Raw genomic sequence first — 18696 nt, forward strand, 5'->3', positions numbered from 1 at the left:
CAATTGAATTCTTCTCTCTGTAGCTATATGACAACGACCTTTGTGGTGGAAGCCATGGCTGCTGCAAATGCCCAGCTGAGATGGAAGAGAATGGAAAAACGCAAAGTTTGTGTGGGGTTTAATTCTCCTTTTCTTCCCGTTGTTTTATCACATAGGATTTTCCTGGCATTCCCCTGCATCTTTGCCTTGCTTCGTTACTAACTCTAAAGAAATAAATTTCTACTGTACTTAACTTTGCCGTATAAAATATAGCTGTTAGTTCCCTGTGGGGTTGCTCATTAAAGACAGCATTTTCTGCTCCTGCTTTGAAAAATCTATTGTGCTGTTCACATTTCTTACTGAAATTTCTTCTTCACGCTCTCCTTGCCCAGAAGCCCTGCTCAGTGAATGTGGAGAGGTGGCAGCCAATATATTGGTGCTATTTGGAGTGTGCTGAGGACTATAAATCCTTGCTGATCTCAGGTCATTTAACTGGGACAGGCTGGGATGTCCTTGCTGTTACTTGGGCAGTATCCCAGGTTGTGGACAGTTCTGAATTATGTCCTTGCTGTAAAACTTACTTGTGGCTTTAGTGGATAAGAGGGAGGCATAATTGTTTGCACTGATTTAGACCCCTGGCTTGGTGTTAGTGGGATGGAGTTAGGAACTAGACCTGCTTGTGCATTTAGATACACATGGATTTTTTTTTTCTCTCAGTTCTGCAACACTGCCGATCTGCCTGAAATTTCCAACTTCCTTGTGTCACTTATCACTGCATGAATTGGGCAGTGTGGCTGTGTGTGTGTGTGTGAGACCTGGGGCTGGGACAGCAGAGCCTGTCACTCACTTCAGCCTGCTCTGCTAGTGTCCTCTTCTGCCCTTCACAGCATCCCCTGGGCTCCCTGGTATTGCTTTGCTTGCATGTCCTCCTCTCCCTGTTTGGGACCTTCCTTGAGTGTCTGGAAGTGACCATGACACTGGGAGTGACACAGTCTATACTGTGGGCAGCCGATATCTCAGCAGTGGTTTGATCTTTTCATCCAGGAGGATGATGAAGATGAAGATTCTTCCTCTGGAGTGTCTGACAGTGATGTTCTCCTCCAAGATGGCTACGAGCGAGCAGAGACGCGGCCTATCCTGTCAGTTCGTGAGTACCCAGTTCATGCTTTCACCAGTGTGAGGCCTCTTCTCTGTAGACAGTGTTCAGTGGACTCCTCTGTCCATTTCACCTTAATTCCACATGCTCTCATCTCAAAGTCCTCAGCACTTGCAAGATAAGACTCATTGAGAATTCAGTTTGCCTTCTGCAGCCTGATAAAGATCTTTTCCCTCTAGGTCACTAAGATGAGAACATCTTATTTTCTAAACACCTTTAAACTAGCTTCAGCAGAGTAATTGGCCCAGTGACTGCAGCTGTGGAGTTGTACATACTGTCCTTCAAACTGCTTCTAGAGTTTCCCAAGTATCCGGGTAATCTGGCCTTAGGCCTTATTGGAGAGACTGGTTGAAACGCTTCTTATTTTTTCACTTGCAGAGAGGCGTGGCTCAGCCAATATCTTTGAAATCACTGAGAGGGTGGAAATGGGTCAGATGGCTTCCATGTTCTTCAATAAAGGTAAGTGAATATTTTCAAAAGTCCCTTTGGGTCCTCCTGCACGTTGTGTGTATGGCTGTTCCATAAGTTTGCATGCTTCTTGGTGTGGGTTTGTGATAATTCCACCCAAATGTGCTGTTCCTTCTCTCTGTGGACTGTATTCATCCTCCTGTGTGGGGTTTCTATAAAGTGTTTATGGGCTGCGATGGGCATGGAACCAGCAAAACATTGCAGGTTATGGGAGCAGTTTCTTGATACAGGCAAGTGTAAGTCAGTGCCTTTTCTGACTGCACTTCACCTGCTTCTGAACTGCACCTGTCCTCTGTGATCTCCACTGTCTGAAGCAGTAGAGCCTAGCAGTAATGTTTTCCAGTTGCATTTTGGTTGTAGCATTTGAGAGTAAGACATTCAGGCTTCGCTGATCCTTGTAAATAGCAGTCTGAAGGAGAGAGACTTCTTATAGGAGCTTCTAGGAATTGTCTGGGGAATCATCAAGAGAACTGGGACATGAACTGTTGAAGAGGTCCCTGCTGAGGATGTGATAGACAGCTGGCTTGTCTTTTTGCTTTTAAGTGTGTTTTGTATGCCAGGGAACAAACTTGTAACCCTGCTCTAATAAATCCCGATCCATTGCTGCGCGTGATAGAAATGCAAACCACAGCAATGAGGATTCTGAAACCTGTAAAGCAGGACAATGAAATGCTGCACACAGCCAGAACATCATCAGACACCATGGCTGTACAGCTTTGAGCCTGTCAGGCCCCATTTTTTGTGGAAAGTGATATTTTCCCTTATTTGCTGGCCACCTTGTAAAGAGGTGATGGAAGGCTGGGTTTTTTCCACTACGTTGCATCAGTGTTACACCAGCATAAAGCTGTTGCCTCTGAAGGACAGCTGGGCTTAAGGGGAGTGAATATTCTTTGAACTTTATTTTTTTATTTTAAAGTTAATTGGAAAAAAACTTTTTAATTTGGCTGCATGCCTCTTTTGGGATTTTGTAGATTTGAATCACTTCGGACTATCAAAATAATCCACCTTGGACTAGGCTGCCATGTTTTTAGTCAGAGAAGTGAAGTGTGTCAGAAACATCTTGTTCCTGGTCTTGCCTGTACTACTGAGTTATTATAACCTTAGGCAAGTTTTCTTGTTTTCTTTGCTGTGTGTAAAATATGGTGAACACACCCCTGTCTCTAGATGTTCTTCTGAGGAGTAATATTCAAGAAGTGCTTTGAGAGCAATCATTTAACGGGGTTTATCAGTATTGCTGAGGATTGGGCTGTGGAGGGATGGGGATCACAGGAGTCAGTGTTCTCATCAAGTTTCAGGAGGCCCCTTTTTTGCATGTGCTTCACAGGGGAGCTGGAAAGGACCCCCATAGGCCAGGCAGGTTCTGGGCCTCTCTGGTGCTCAGCCAGTAGAGGGTGCTGGGGATATGTGTCCTCTCTCCATCAGCACTGACAGAGCTTCAAAGCAAAGTTAAATAAACTGCTTAGTACTCTTAAATCTTAATCCCTCTTCTTAACGTTGCTTTAGCCAGAGTTATCTGATTTCTGTGTTAGGGATCCTCCCCAGGGTCTGCTCAGCCCATCCAAAGGGGTGAATCCATCTGCAGGAAGGTGGCTGGAACAGCAGGCTGACCCTACCTGTGACTTCCAGATGGGATGAGGTGCCCGCAGCAAAGGGCCTGAGGCAGCTGTGACTCGTGTGCTGCTTTTCCTTTGTCTGATCTCAGCAGTAAGGCTCCATCTCTGTCACTGATTCACAGACACCCTGTGGCCTTTGAGTGGCTGCAGACACAGACAGGTGAAGGACCTCCCTCTGCAGGTCCCTGCTGAGGTACTCCCTCCCCACAGCTGCACAGAAAGGCCTTCAGCAAGGGCAGCTGCTCAGTGACCACTTAGTGCTGAGAAACTGGGCCATACTGGGGAACTCTTAGCTCCAAGCACCAGCCTGTGAGGTTTCACAGCTGGCAAATGTCTGGATGTTTACTCATGATATACAAAGTATGGTTCCAAATCCAAGGTGATGGAGGGCTTTACAGCCTCTGGAGGGAAGGCTGATGAAAGCTGTGCAGTAGACCTCAAAACCCCTGATTTCTAGTGAGTTCTCTGCTCCTTTCCCTTGACTGATTCTTATTTTCAACAATCTGACAGGAGTTGAATCTGCAGTCCTAGGAGGTAAGCTGGGGATAAATCTCAATTTCAGATTGTCTGCTTTCTTAAAGGGAGCTGACTTAAGTTTAGGCTCTGAAGAGACTGTGTGCTCTTTTGAAAGAGCTGGCTCTGAAAAACTACTTTTTTCTTGATATAATTATTTTTTTAATGTTGGGTGCTTTCTTCTGGGAATGAGCAGTCATTTATTGCAGTAATAGAGTCTAGGCATATCTATCATGCTGTTTCCTCACAGGAAGTAATTGCTTTTTTTTTTTCACCCCATTTTGTGCCCAGTAATGAAAGTATTGATCAGGGAGGGTCAGGAGCCGTTTATAAAAGAGCTCATGCTAAAGTCTTCCTGTCTTGGAGAGCATGAGTTTGGGAGAGGAGTGTCACCTGTGCTTCCTGCACACAGAGGTCTGCATTGGAATGGAGGTGCTGCTGGGTATGGGTGGTGCTGCTGTGGCTTAGCTGATCATGTCAACTTTATTTTGTGTGTGTGGGGCAGCTGAGTCCTGAGACCAGTCACAGATCCCAAAACAGAAATCTATCTGTGTTGTACTGAGTGTCTCTGCAGCTTCTGTCCTATGTCAGATATTTTTAAAAACCTTCAGCCCTTCCTAATGAGAAATTAGATAAGACTGGTAGGTAGTTTGTTGCTGTCTCCAGAACAACACAGAGACTCCCTAACTGCGAAGACATGTTTCACAGAGCAAGAAAACAAGGGGAGAACTACATAGAATGATCTCTCAATTTTTGTAGTAAGTCCATTTGTCTTCAGGAACGACTCTAGAGCACTGATTTAGTGTGCTACTGTACAGAAGCAGGGAAGTTCTCTCAGCGCTTTCCTCATACATCCCCTTTCATGCTAAGCAGGCTCAGCATATGGAATAATTTATTTAAACAAAGGAGGTTGCCTAATAATGTTTCCAGACATCCAGGGGCAGTATGATGGCAAAACATGGTAAAGCTTTGGGGCACCTAAGCACTGTAGGAATGAGTCCTCATCCCTGCAGCAGTGTTGTCCTTGTTTGATAGTTGTCACAGCTGTGAGTGTGAGGTTTGCTCAAGCTGCACTGGGATTAAGCATCAGGTGGCATCACAACTTGTAAGTATGAGCAGATTTCTTGAGCTGTTTTCCTTCAATGTCAACTTCTAAACTGTATAAATTTGAGGCTTTTATTCTGTAACTCATCTGACTCTGAAATAAAATATTTTCCAATTTGTTGGTGAGATTTATACAGACTTGCTTGCAAGAAGAGAATCATCAAGCATTTCTTTATCCCTTTTAGATTTTAGCCCTTCACAGCAGTGTCTTGTTGTGCCTCAGTAAGTTCTGTGCCCCCAATTAATTTGTGTAAGATTTTCTTTTAATCTCGTAGGTGAAGGCAGGGCAAGCTTTAAATTAAAAATAATTTTAAAAAAAGGAAAAAAATTATCCAAAGAAATGAGTAGGGGCAGGAACAGTGTATATGATGGCATCAGGGTAAGTGAGATGCAGAAACAGTGTTAAAGCTTTGCAGGATTTTACCTTGGCTCAAGTGGCCAGTGGTAGGGAATCTCCCAAAGCAGCTCCATTTCAGATTCATTGAAATCTGAGCTCTGCAGGGCCAGATCTCTACAAATCCATATTGTGAAGGTCCTGCAGGTTTGCAGTCAGAGGATTTGGAATCAGCAGAGCCTAAAATCATTCTCTCTGCATTTTACTTTGTGTTCACACTGAGTCTGAGAGCATCACCTGGATGCTTGCCTGTGGCTGTTCAGAGTTGACAGCTTTGTCTGGCAGGTGACTTATGTGAGACCTGTTGGTCTGGACTGCAGGATGGGCTTGAACTAGAGGGTTTATGTAGTGTCAGTGCCAAGTATTGAAGGAGGCAGAGTGAAGCTCTGAGACCCCTCATGCCCCATCAGTTCCTTCCCTAAGCTTGGGTGAAGTTTGCTGCAGAAACTATGGCAAATAGTGATTTAAGATCTTCAAAATTTTGTATATTTGAAGTGCAGAGAACAAGAGTCTCTGTGTACTCTGCTGAATCTGGACAATATTTTCTTTTTCTGCAGTGGGTGTCAACCTCTTCTATTTCTGCATAATTATCTACCTCTATGGAGATCTGGCAATCTATGCAGCAGCGGTGCCAGTCTCCCTAATGCAGGTGACCTGGTAAGTGTGCTTGCTCCTGAGGGGCTGTGTGCTGCCAGGGAACAGGGCAGGCTTAGGGTTTGATGGGGTGATAAGTCTGACTTACCAGGATTAGCTGTGCTTTCCAAAGCAGGGGGTGGAGAAATGACTCAAGGACAGCTCATCTCTTGTGGGTGGGAGGTGAAGTTGTTTTGTATTCCCCACCTGAGTGCCTGCTGCCTGCCTGCAAAGTAGCTGACCTGATTTCCAGACAAGTCCTCAGGTGTGAAATATTTCCAGCTTCACCACTTGCAGCCATGAGACTTGTTGCTCCATAGTTTGACTGCAATACTCTGCAATATGTTGCCCTCTCTGTCTCTTTGAGTAAGAGTTGAGGGGTGTGGTACTTACTAAGCCTGAGGCTAGTGAGTGGTGATGGTACATGGACTTAGCTCTGGACTGGGAGTGGTGCCTTTCTCAAAGAAACAGATAATAAAAAAGATTGGTTTGATCAAATCTGGGCTAGATTTGGACTTCTATCTCGAAAATGGAAAATCCCAGCGATCCATAAAAGATCTAAGCTCACCAGCTTGATGATTAAATGACAAAACTTGCAAATAACTGCAGGCAGTTCAAGAATTTGCCTTTAAACCTCTGGTACTCAGTGACTTGCTGTGTTACACAGTCCAGAAAATGTAAGGAAATGAGTGTGATCAGGGACAGAGAAGAAGATTGGCTTCTGCTCATTCTTCTTTCTTGAATGCAGGAGAGGGGAAGACATCTGCTAGGAGTTAATTACTGTCTTTTGTTTCTCCCTCCTTTCCCAGCAGTGTCACTGGCAACCATTCTTGCAGTGTTGGAGATGGCACAAAGTACAACGACACGGACAAGTGCTGGGGGCCAATTCGAAGGATTGATGCTTACAGGCTGTATCTGGTGAGCTTCTGGGATTGGGATGACCACTGTTACCATTCAAACTCTACTTCTAGTGCATAGGGATTTTTTTTTCTTGTAGAAATAATGTAGTTCAAGTGAACAACAGAATATGAAACTTTTGATTCCGTCTGACTTTTTTGGCCAAATACCCCCTCCCTCTTCTTGGTGACATGGCTGTGTTTGAACTTGTTTGCCATCATAATGATCCTTACGGTTTTGAGTTTGAGTTGTGTCCATCTTGATGTGTAGCTTTATATTGCTTAAACAGGTGAGATGTTTTTGCCAAAGGCTGGGTTTTTCTTCACTGTTTTTTTCAGTGGCTGGCTAAGTAATATTTGCTTGGGGGTAATTGTTGTCAAGATACTGAAGTACATTAAACTCACTTGAGTGCTTAGAATATAAAATACCCAGAGTTGGAAGGGACTCACAAGGATCATTGAGTCCATTCTTTATGTGAATAAAATTGTTAATGCTGCAGGAGAATCTGCTACTTGAAAGATGATGGAAACAACCAGCTTAGACAACATCCAGTGCTATACATTGCCTTAGTAATAGCTCTGTCTAGTTCAGGATTGTCTATTGCATCTAATGCTGTGCTGGGGTTCTGCTCTGAACCCAGAGTTTTTCCCAGAGGGTGATGAACATGGCTTCTCTAGAGCCTGGGGAGTGCTGAGCGCTCGTATTTGGAGACAGATGTCAGCAGGGCAAAATGGGAGGAAGAAAGGATGCTTGTGTAGCTTCTGTTAAGGGTCTCAGTGAGAATTTTAAGTGGAAGGAATGAGGGTTGCTGTGTGTGTGCAGGGAAATCCAGAGGTAATTTTGGAGTGAGTTCCTTTTGGGCATGCAGTGGATCACATCCAGTGTTATTGCGAAAGTAAGAGCTGGGCCTCAGAAATATTAGTGAATGTCAAAGTCTAGTTAATTATTTAAGAGAAATATTATTGCTTTATTAAATTTTGTCTCAGTGTGTTTCTTTAAAACTTCTAGAAGATTGAAGATTTCCTTCCTGAATTTCAATAACTCTCCCTGACCCAGCAGAAGGAGCTAGTCAGAAAAGGCAGACATGCATTAATTACTGCCTGTGTCTCTCGGATATTATGTCTATAATTCATGAAGATAATTGTTGTTAGGACCTGCAAAATTAAAAAAATTAAGACTGTGTAAGCATTAGACTTGCAGTCTGTGTACATAACTCTCAGAGGAGCTTTTCCCTCTGCTTGTCTTGTGGATTTGGAGAATAAATATCTGCCAAGCCTTTGCTAGTGGTTAATCCTTTCCTGCTCAGTAATTAGGATGAGGCTTCAATGTTGTTCTCTGTGCCCTCTTAGATGGAGAGTGGGATTGTTTGTGGGAGAGCAGACCAGTCTGCAGTGGGTTACTGATGGAGGTCAGTTTTCACAATCACTGTTTTCAGGATACTTCTGGCTGTCAGCATTACCTCTGAATTCTGTTTTTCTGGTAAAAGTCTCTTAATTCTTCTTACTGGGTGAGGGTAGGAGTAAACCGGGACTTGTTCTGCCTCCAGCTCTTCTGGTCCCACTCCCTGCTTGGCCTGTGTGATTTCATTCTCCAGAAAACGGGGAGGATGGTGACCTCTTTAGAGAGGGATAAGAGATGTAATCATTTATAAAACACTCAGACCACAGTACTGACCCTGGCTTTGAGTTTGTGCTACCTCTGAAGTGGCTGTGCTGGCTAAAATTTTTCACCTGCTGTCCTGGTTAATATTTTCCTCCCTGTCCTGTTTGCAGTGTGGACAACTAGTGACTGGTTTAGCTCTTAAACTTTCTGAGAGAAACCTGGGGATGGGAGGGCATTGCAAAGAAATCACTTGGCTTCAAGCAAAAAATTTAGTAGTAAACCATTGTAATTATCTCTACACATTTCGTCCAAGCTTCTTGTGTATAAAAGTAGAGTTTTGAGCATGACAGAAAAGCTGAAACGTGCCTGTCTGAAGAAGAAAATGCAACACAAAAGTGAGGAGGGGAGAAATGCATCAAGAGTACAGTTTCTCTTGGTCCCAGGGGATCATACCCATAGAGAACTATTCTGTTTTCTTAACTTTCTATTTTGAATTCTTGCCTGGTGGAATAATTCACGTTCCACGTTTCAGTGGACAAACAAGGTCTCTTTTTGCAAACAAGTTTCCCCTGTGGCAAGGGGACAGATGGACACTGTGATCCCAAAAGAAAGCAGCTGAGTTTTTGGATCAGCCCTTTTGTCCTAGATGCCTGCCTCTAGTTTTCCTACCATATCTCAGTACTTATTTAGGTTTAAGTGACTTTTAGGAGGAAGATGTATGGATGTAACTGAAACTTCTTGCCCGTTCCAGTGAAGCAGTTTTCTGGAGCTAGTGTTATATTTCATACTCTGTGCATGACCCTACAGAAAACCTATTTTGGAGGAGAATAATCTATTTGAGGTTTTCTGGACAAATGGTGCCAATGGGAGCTGCTTTGTGCCAAGTCTCACCAGTCTGCCAAAGACCCGTGCTGCCTTCCTCCTGTCAACTTTTTCTCTCCCAACACCGTGTCTTCTTTTCAACAAAAACCATTTCAAACATTGACTCTTCAGGCTGGGGATGGAGAGAAGAATAATGGCTGACGTAAAAATCCTTTTTTATGCCTTATTGTCTAAAAAGGCTTCTGGAAGCTGTCTCTGCTCTGATTACTGTGAATGGAAGCTGAAAACTATGTACATAATGAGAATATTTAGACAGATTAAATTCTTCTCTTGAGACTTGCTTGTCTGTGCAGCATCTTTATTGCTGCTCCAAGATTTCACACCTAAGTATGTCTGCAGAGTCTTCAGAGACTGCTAGGCCCCTATTAACCTTTGTCTGAGTAAATGGTTGTCTCACTTCTTGTTTATAAATTGCTCTGGAAAATAAAAACTTGCAAAACAAATAAGTGAAGGCAAGTGCAGGAAATATGTAAATAGACTCCTGCTCTTGTCCCATCACCTGCTGCTAGTATTTGCCTCCTTTTTGGGACCATAAAAGACCTGGAAGGTTTGAAGTGTGAGCCTTGCTGTGCTGTTCCACTCCTGTGAGGGCAAGACCCTGCAGGACAAATTTTCTTCCAGGAAAGGTATGTGTTGGGCAGCCCAGTGACCTTGTTTAAGGCAAGCAGTGATCACAGTTAAAGCAGATCGATGGCTTTCTATCTTTGCTTCAGACCCGTTACCACCCTGCTATGTCCTCAACAGCTGGAGTGACTCCCAAGTCCCTTGGCTGTCTCTGGCAATGCTGAGGACAGGGTCACGTTCTCTCAGTGCTGAATTCACACTTCAGTGCAGCTGCTTTATCATACTCTCTGTAGGTTCCACTGGGCTATGCTGGGGAGGTCTTGGGGTTGAAGGGGCAGCAGATTTAAGTTTCAGATCTTTCATTGTAACACTCTCTTGTGTTTCTGTCCAAGTCATGTGGGAATGTGATGTGATAGTCCCTGTTTCTAGAAAGCAGGTACTGAGATAAATAAGAAATTAAATCCTGGGGATCAGCAGCCATTCAGAGTTTCTGATCCAAACTGTATTCATGACCTGGCAAGCAACACTTCTGTTCTGCACCAGGGCAGCCGTTGAGGCTGAAACCTCTACTCTGTTCTCAGCCCTCCTCTTCTGGCAATCTGGGACATGATGTCTTCCCACGATGGCAAGGAAGTGGCTTAAATTCTCAAGGGGAGCCGTGTGCCTTTCAGAAGAGGCCCTGGCACAGGTACTCCTGGTAGCCTGGCTCGGTAACGCGTCAAAGCCTCCAGGTGCATCTGTTGTGTCTGAGTCTCCGTTGGTTTTTTTAGCTGATTGGGAAAGGGACGTGGCATCCGCTTGTGCCGGTTCACAGATGCTGCAGTATCGCAGGCAGCCCAGCGGGTGCAGGCCGGGCGAGCATGGCAGCGCAGATGGTTTAATGGAGATTATCCCAGTTGGAAACGTGCTTGTGCAGTGAATAAAATGAGCGGGCTCACAGGCGCTTACTGTCCCTCTTCAGGAGGGGACAATGTCACCCTGGCCCGCCGCTCTGATGGGTGACCAGAGTGGGGCCGGGCTGCAGCTGCAGGGGGGTCAGGGGGTGCTCTGAGGACACACTGTGTACTGTTGTGCCATTGCTCGGTACTGGCAGAACTCAATCGGCAAATGCAAAGGCTCAACTGCTAAGTGTGCCTGCTGTATGTGCTCTGCTTCCCTCCACGGCATTTCTCCTTCCTGCCTCTGCCTGTGCCCTGCTCTGGGCAAAGGTATCTCAGATTTTTATTGTCAAAATAGATCTTTTCAAATGCATTTACCTGCACCGGGGCAGTTCTACCAGCTTGTTTGGTACACGATGCTCTTGTGGCCTCTCAGTCCATTGTTGGCTTCTGTAGATTTTTTTTAATTGGTTTTTTAGATTTTTTTCTTTTGGGTTGGTTTTTTCTTTTATATTTTGCCTCCCAGCAGTGATGTGAGAGGAGCCCTCATGGCAGTACTTGAACATCCCTGCTTGATCTAAATTGTCTGTTGCCAACCGGGAGCTGGAGCAGTGCTGCAAGCAGAGTACTTCTTCCAAGGGCACCTGAGTTTTCTCCACCATGCCCTTTGCAGCAAGTGCTTTTCCTCTGCCCTGCCTTCCTCAGCTGTGCCCTGCAGCAGCATTCAGTAATAAATGGGTCACAGCTGCTGTCTCCTGGATATTTATTCTTACAGGTCTCAATATCTAGAGACCTTGAGAACCCGTGGTGGGGAAAGAAGCTGCCTCAGTGGCAGGAGCTGAACCAGGGAGGGCTGATTTCACAGCACATCCATCAAACAGGTTTGGGGTGCTTGTCCTGGGCTCCCAGAGTGAGCCAGTAAAAAGGAAGGAAAGCTGATGGAAGTTTATCTTGATGGTGTGAAGTCATCATCTTGTTTAAATAGATTGCTTAAACTGTAGCGTTGTTGTGTTCTAGGTTGCTTCAGCTTGCAGTAAGGATGCAGCAGGACTGGGGCACTATTAGCTTGTCACTCTGCATATCCTATAAGAAGTTATTCATGGTAAGACCTTCTTGCCAAAAATATTGCATTATATTCCTTACCACAAATGCTTTGATGTGGTTTACTGATGTAGAAATAGAAATAAATGTACAAAAAAGGCAGCTGCTACTTCTGTGCATAAAGGCAGTTCTGAAAACCTTCAAAATGAGAAAAACCTTTTCAAGAGTCCAGAATATTGTGCCATTTCTGTGTGTACAGACCACCTGAGTTTTGAAGCATTGCTTTGACACAAGAGGAATTAGTACTGCATTAAGTATCAATATCAGTAGGCCAGATTGGTATAGGTGCTCCTGAAATACAGCTTTGCTTGGCTAAAAGCCCTGTCTCAGAGGCTGACTGGAGTCTTCTCATGCCTCTCGTCTATTCAGCCTCCAAAATGTAAGGTCAGTTAAGTTGTTGCTTTAGTCTGAAGTGGTTGAAGAGGGATAGGAGCCAAGTTCTGCTAAAATAAATGGTGTCTGGATGTGGGATGGGAAGGCAAGTCTCAACTCTTTATTGTGCAACTAATAGGTTGAAATTGGCAGACAGCCTTGTTAATACGGCATAAATCCTGCCTCCATCATCCTGGTCCGTTCTTCTGTGGGCTCATCAATAAATCCTTTCAATTGCTTGCTCATCATATGCCTTTGACAGATAAACTGGCTCTACTAGAAGTTGCCACACTCCTTGTGTTTCCTAATGCAAAGGGATCTTCAGATAATAACTGGCCTTGTGAAAAAGAGGTTCCTCCTGAGCCGTCAGGAGGAGAGGCAGATCAGTGTCATGTTGTGGAAGTGAAATATAAACTTGTTGTACCAGTGACCTAAGAGCTGGAGTTCAGCTTCTGATGGGTGATTTTTCTTGCTTCTTTGTAACTGATGGCCTTTTGAGTAAAAGAAACATCAGCCAGAAGGCAAACACTGGGTGAGAGAGTCAGCCTTTGGGACCAGACTGAAGCAACTGCAAGACCACACTTTAAAGCCACTAACATTAATGGATTAGCTTGTCTCTTTTCACTGGAAAATCAATAGTGCAGGGGACTGGAATGTGTTTTCTGTACAGAGCTGTCTGTTCACTTCACAATGAGAAGTGGGTTTTCCTAAGTGGAGCTTTGGTTGGGCTTGTCACTTGGACGCTGAGCTTTTCCAAAGGACCAATCCTACCCCTCTGGCACTTCCAGCAGCCTGGCAAGGGCTGTCTGGAAGGGAAGGGTGCTGTGGTGCTGCTTGAATGTATGCCAGGTGTGCTGCAGGTGCTACCAGCCCTTCAGAGAAGCAAGGTGAGAGAGATGCAGAGATACAACAGGCAGAGGCCATCAGTGAGTTCAGACACTCTTGGCTTCCCCCAGGAAGAATGTCCTGCACACTTTGGTGCTTGGTTTGACTTATGTGGTGTTGGATGGGGGTCATAAACCTTGGAAGCAAACCAGCCAAACAAACTGGGTGAAGCAGTGGCTTTAGATAGATCTCTGTTTGCTTTTCTGCACCTTCTGCAGTTGGGAGCTCGCCAGAGGTGATGTTGGGCTCAAACCACAGCCCTGCTGTGCAGCACAGCCACCCTGCCAAGGCTGGGGGGGCATGCTTCTGCTTTCCCTGAATAAAGCTGTCCTTTGGAGTCAGCTCACTTGAGCAGCAAGGCACCAAAGCTGACACTGTTCTCTCCTGATATTGGAGACCAATGTCTCCTGAATAGGGCAGGTGTCAGAACTAATGTATGTGATCACCCTCTCCCTACGCTGTGTGGTAAAGATTTAAAAAGGGCCTTTTAAAATTCCTTTCTTGGACTAGGCTTTTCCAGTAGAGCCACAAATCTTAGGTTTTCAGAACATTTGTAGAAAATAAGTAATAAATACATTTCCCCTGTGCAGTGTTACTTTTTGCCATGATTGTGACAGCGTCCTAGGAGCCAGAGTTGGAGAAGACCTGTTAGGTCAGCTAAACAATCCCCTGGGAAATGCAGCATAAGCCTTTTTCTTAACAGCATATTTTCCACTGTTCTGGTTGGTGCTTTAGCACCAGCTTTGTTTTTAAACAGAGGTCTGACCTTGCTGCCTTCTTGATTCACATCAGTGTTTTCATCGAGTAAGACAGCAGTCTTGGTCTCTCATCCCCTGAAATTACCATTAATTCCTTAATATACAGGTAGAAAGTACCAGGGCTGCAGAACTGTGCAGTTCTGCTGCTATGAACATTATCAGAAGCTGTGGAGGAAAGCTCTGGACAGACCCATATATCTTTTTACTCCTAAATAAGTCGGCAACTTAACACCATCCTAAATTGTGCTGTATGTCTGAGTGAGATCACTGATGCTCTTGTCCAAAAATGTGGATTTTTGGACTACATCAGCAAATCCCACACGTAGCTCATGCTTCTGTAAGCAGGACTATAAATACAAATAATGCAGCTGGGATTTATCTTGTAAGTTGAAGGCAGTATAATGCTCTGGGGCAGAGCTGATCTCCCAAGCCTGTTGCACCTGTTTGGTGTGCAGTGTACAGGGAAGAGGGCTGGAAGTGAACAGACACCCCACTAGCCCAGGGCAACAAGGCTTTATTTCTTCTCTTGTGCTAAGCATTTTCAAAGTGAGGGACTTTCTTTCCCTTCAGGCAACTCCTGCATGAAACAACGAGCAGGATGATGCTGCCCCTGAAGCTACATCCTCCAGGCAGCTGGAGAATCTTGTGAAACTCAACTGAGAAGTTTGTAGGGGAAAAAAGCAGAGGACAAATAACGGCTTAGTGGTGCAAGCACTGTTGGTTTGTGGCAGACAAGGGCTTAGTGGCCGTCAGGAACATTCATCCTTGCTGAACCCAAGTACCTCCTAACCCTGGCAGCTTGTAGCTTGACATGTTTGCAGGGCCCTCTGTGCATCCGTGTCATGCTGGTCCACATCTCCCTTGCTTTGTGCTGTCTAACCCAGGGGCTTTTGTAGTCAATATAAATATTGTTGTAGTTGCCAATGCCCTGCCAGGAGAGGCTGCAAATATGCAGGAATTTGGGGCAGTATTTGTGTATAAAGATGATGCCCTCACACTTCCTTGGAGGAAACTCATTAATCTCTCATACCATGCTAATGAATTGGGGAGGCAGAGAACAACTCCTCAAGGTCACTCGGTGTCAGGAAGGAGGAAAGCTCCACTTTCATACACTATGGGAGAATAGAGCAAGCTGGTGGTGGGGGGTGCAGCCAAACTCGGCCCTGCACCTCCTCTGCTGTCCTTCCAAGTATCACAACCCAAGCATTCAGCTGTCCTGCCTACATCTATCCACTTTGCTGCTTCCCTCCTGCTTGTTCAGATGCAATTAGGAGATGCAGAATAAGGGGGAGCCAGGGGTCAAGGAGGCAGTAAAGTGATTACAAGATGCTGCAAACGGCTGTGCCATAAATACTCCAATGATAAAAAATTAGATGCCAGTCACCTCGGGGTTATTGCTGGCCTCTATCTCTCTCTTGTTGTGAAAAATGATAATGGAAGTGTATTTACCCCAGAGAGTGTAAGCTTGCTGCTGGCTGTGATCCTGCACACCTCAGGTATGCCAGAAACAGAATCCTTGCACCTAATGACTTTCTGAGAACACTTTGTGCCTGAATTCCTTCAAATTAAGTGGAGAAAGAACTGGTATTTCAGGGTATTCTTTCCAAAATGGAAAGTTCCTGGTGCTCAGAGATTGACCAGCTCCAGAAACAGGCTGTGGCACTGAGTAAGGATAGGGAGAGGAGAGCAACACCCCCAAGTACTGCTTTGTGTTGCCTCTGCCTTGGCTTCCCAGAGCTGCATGGGGAGGCTGCCCAGTTCACAGCTGGTTTGTTGTGTGTTGGATGACCAGCAAGATCAGAGCTTAAGGAGCTGGCATGACTAAACCTTTTTGCTGGGTGGGCAGTTAGAATCAAATGCTGGTGCTGAGCTAGAGCCTTTGAAAATCTCTAGACAGTATTCAGATCCACTGCAGTTGGTATCCTTGGGGATACAAGCACTTCTTTTCATCCCTTGCAGAATATCTTCCATTTTGGAAGAGGCATTAGGATCACTGTGGCACAGGAACTGTTGGGAGGAAGCATCCAGCTTAAAGGGTACTGTGGGTGAAAGGCCACTTTGCTTTGCTGGCAAAAACCAGCCTGGCAGCAGCCGAGGTCTTAATTCCTGGAGGATGCCTCCTCCCTGCTGAAGGAACTGGGGAAGAAGGTGGGTGAGGGCTCCTCAGTGCCAGGAATGTGCCTGGTGTGAGTTATGATTATAAAGCTCTGCCAGGTGTCCCGAGAGCAGCACGTTAATTACCAGAGCTGCTGTGGCAGCTGCCTGCTGTACCCAAAGCATAACTGCCCTTGTTTCTTCAGCTATAAATATTCCTTGTGGATTGTCTGGTGGCTATGGCCTCCCTCCATTGTGACTTCCTGATTCTGCAGGGGATCTGGAGGTTAAAATCCCTCTTGCCTCTCAACTTATCCTTGTTCTGTGGCTGGTTTATCTCTTTTCAACCAACTTTGAGCTTCATAACAGCTTGTCTGCTGATAACTTACTGCCTATCAGCACAGCCCCTGCTGCAGCCCTGCCTCCAGCCTTGAGAGGCTGTGGATTTTCAGCTTTTTTTTCTTTTTTTTTTTTTTAGCTCTCTAAAAAGCTCCTTCCTGAGCAATCAGACTCTTTCCATGTATTTATATTTGTACTGTCCGCTGCAAGGGGTAAAGCTTTACCAAGGAAAGCTTGGATTGCCGCCCTTGCTGATAGGCCATCTGGCTCTGTAGCTTGAGATATGAGCTCATGTAGGACAGAAGCATGGCCTTGTTACCCTAGTGAAGGGGACAGGAGATGGCACAGGGGACACCACACTCAAGACCCTTTTCCCTTTAAGTGTTTTAGCTGAAAAGCCCTGGGGCTCTGGCAGGAGTAACTGCAGCCCGCCTTGGGGTAGCACTGCAGTAGCCACAAGTTGAAGTGGGTACAGAGGAGCTTGCAGAGGCTGCAGGTGTGTGCTAGGAGAGCTGCAGGTAGGTCTGAAATGCCATGAAGCTGTTTTCTTCATCTAGGAGTTCCAAACAAGAGTGGGGAAAGCACCATGCATGTAATATTTCTCTCCAAAGTCAGCCCTAAAAATTCCATGAGGATGTGACTAGAACACCAGTTCCTAAGGATTTACTAAAAGTAATAGGTCTGGTTCAGCCTTCCTTCTAGCCAGGAATAAAACCTCTGGCTTGTGCCCATGCCAATAAATCCAGTTTTGCTTTTTGGACTTCTTTTTCTCTACATGTGGCACACTCTAGTGAAAAGCAGCTGAGGTGGGAACAGAGTATCCCAGTTCCCTGACATCTTGTTTGCTCTCTGTACTTGTGCAGTCTGGTTTTGTTGGATTGTTTGATCTGTCCCTTCTAGTGCTCATCTGAGTTGTGAAATAGCTCTGAGCTCGGGGACGTCTTGCAGAAGCAGAGTGAGTGTCAGAGTTCCCACTCCTGACAGCATGTAAGAAATGTCTGCTTTTTCCTGCCATGCTCAAGGAGACTTTGCTTGCATCTGAGCACTGAATCAAACAAACTTTCCTTTGGGAGGTGTTCGTCCAGTTGAGCCTGTGTCTTGTTGCTGTCAGGCTTTGCTGTGGGAATGTTGTGTACCCACAGTCCAGTATCAAGCACTCAACCCTTGTCTTTCCTGCAAAAGTGTCAAAGTCTTTCAAGGAGAGTGATCCATTTTATTAAACCAGTGACTTTTTTACTGAGATCTTATCTTACCCCTCTTTAGAGTAATTTGCTGTGCTGTCTTGTGGGGCAAAGGTACCATTGCTCAACAGCTGTGAAATCTAAACATCAGTATCTGCAGAGATGGAGCTGATACCATCCTAAAGCCAAGTCTGTCTGAGATGTCACTTCTATCAAAGGGAAGCAAGAACTCCAAGGAATGTTATGGTTTAGGGTGGGTTCTAGTTTTGAATGAGGGTGTGAAAGGCAGGGAGGAGGAGGAAAGGAAAAGGTAGAGTGGCTGGGGGCCCAAAGGGAGATGGATATCTAAAGAGTGAGCACTACAACACCTCTTCTCCATCTTCACATTAAAACTGAGGCATCATTGCTCTGTTATCTAAAACTTAGCAACTTCACATTGGTATGATAGCCCTGTGCTGCATAATGACTTTATTCAAAAACTCTTGTGCTTTTTGCACTGCTCCTGGCACATTTGCTGCACTTAACAATCATGGTCTCACTTTGCTCAGGTACATACCCTGCTTCCACCCAATCTTTCTGAAACTTTAAAGGCTCTGAATCAATAAGAAGCAATAGCTACTGTTTTTAATTCACTACTTGGCAAGCACCAAAACCAGATGCAATTCTTACAGATGAGTTTGTGTAGCATGAAAACAAGCAAGTTCTGATGACAGTTATGAATGAGGCTGGTTTTTCAGATGGTCCTCTTGCAAATGTATGCAGGCACTAGCCATAATGCTGTAACTACTGTATCTAATACATGAATCAGCCACATTTTGGATGCTAATTGTGCTTCCTGAGCTTTATTGGTTGCTGCTGTAAAAGCCACATGCTAAGCAGCAGATGAAAGCTATTGAACCGTACTGGTTCAGAGTGATAAATGGACCCTTCAGGTCAATAAAGAACCTGTTTGGTCAAACAGCCCTCTGACTGGCTTAAAGCATGTTTGTGTGGTCTGAAAGACTCCTGGCATTAGCTGGCCATCACTTAGTGGTTGAGAGCTGTCTTGGTGGTCCTCTTGGCTGCAACTAAGCTGATAAAAACCAACCAGATGTCCTATTAACGCTTGATCTTACTCTTGCTTTTGTAAGATAATCCAATAAACAAGGTTATGTAACCAAGTTTTAACATAAGAGCTTTAATAAAATATACTTTTAGAAATACATAGATATATATATAAATATATATTCCAGGCAACGGTAAGCCCTAGTTAGTTCCCTTGTGGCAAAAAGACTGGAGTTGAC

General features: G+C 45.0%; 1 protein-coding gene across 2 annotated transcripts in view; it reads left to right on the top strand.

The window, feature by feature from the left end:
- SLC38A12 (solute carrier family 38 member 12) overlaps positions 1–18696 on the top strand; it is a 43432-nt gene that overhangs the window by 5218 nt on the left and 19518 nt on the right. Inside the window, exons 4-8 of one of the 2 annotated variants that reach the window (XM_014878173.2) lie at positions 24–105; positions 1024–1126; positions 1514–1594; positions 5785–5884; positions 6670–6778. In XM_014878173.2, coding sequence (XP_014733659.1) covers positions 24–105; positions 1024–1126; positions 1514–1594; positions 5785–5884; positions 6670–6778 — 475 coding nt within the window. The remainder of the gene's footprint in view (positions 1–23; positions 106–1023; positions 1127–1513; positions 1595–5784; positions 5885–6669; positions 6779–18696) is intronic. The other variant, XM_014878174.2, reaches the window with a different exon arrangement.

This window comes from Sturnus vulgaris, chromosome 20, assembly GCF_052056855.1.
Source record: "Sturnus vulgaris isolate bStuVul1 chromosome 20, bStuVul1.hap1, whole genome shotgun sequence".
NCBI lineage: Eukaryota > Metazoa > Chordata > Aves > Passeriformes > Sturnidae > Sturnus > Sturnus vulgaris.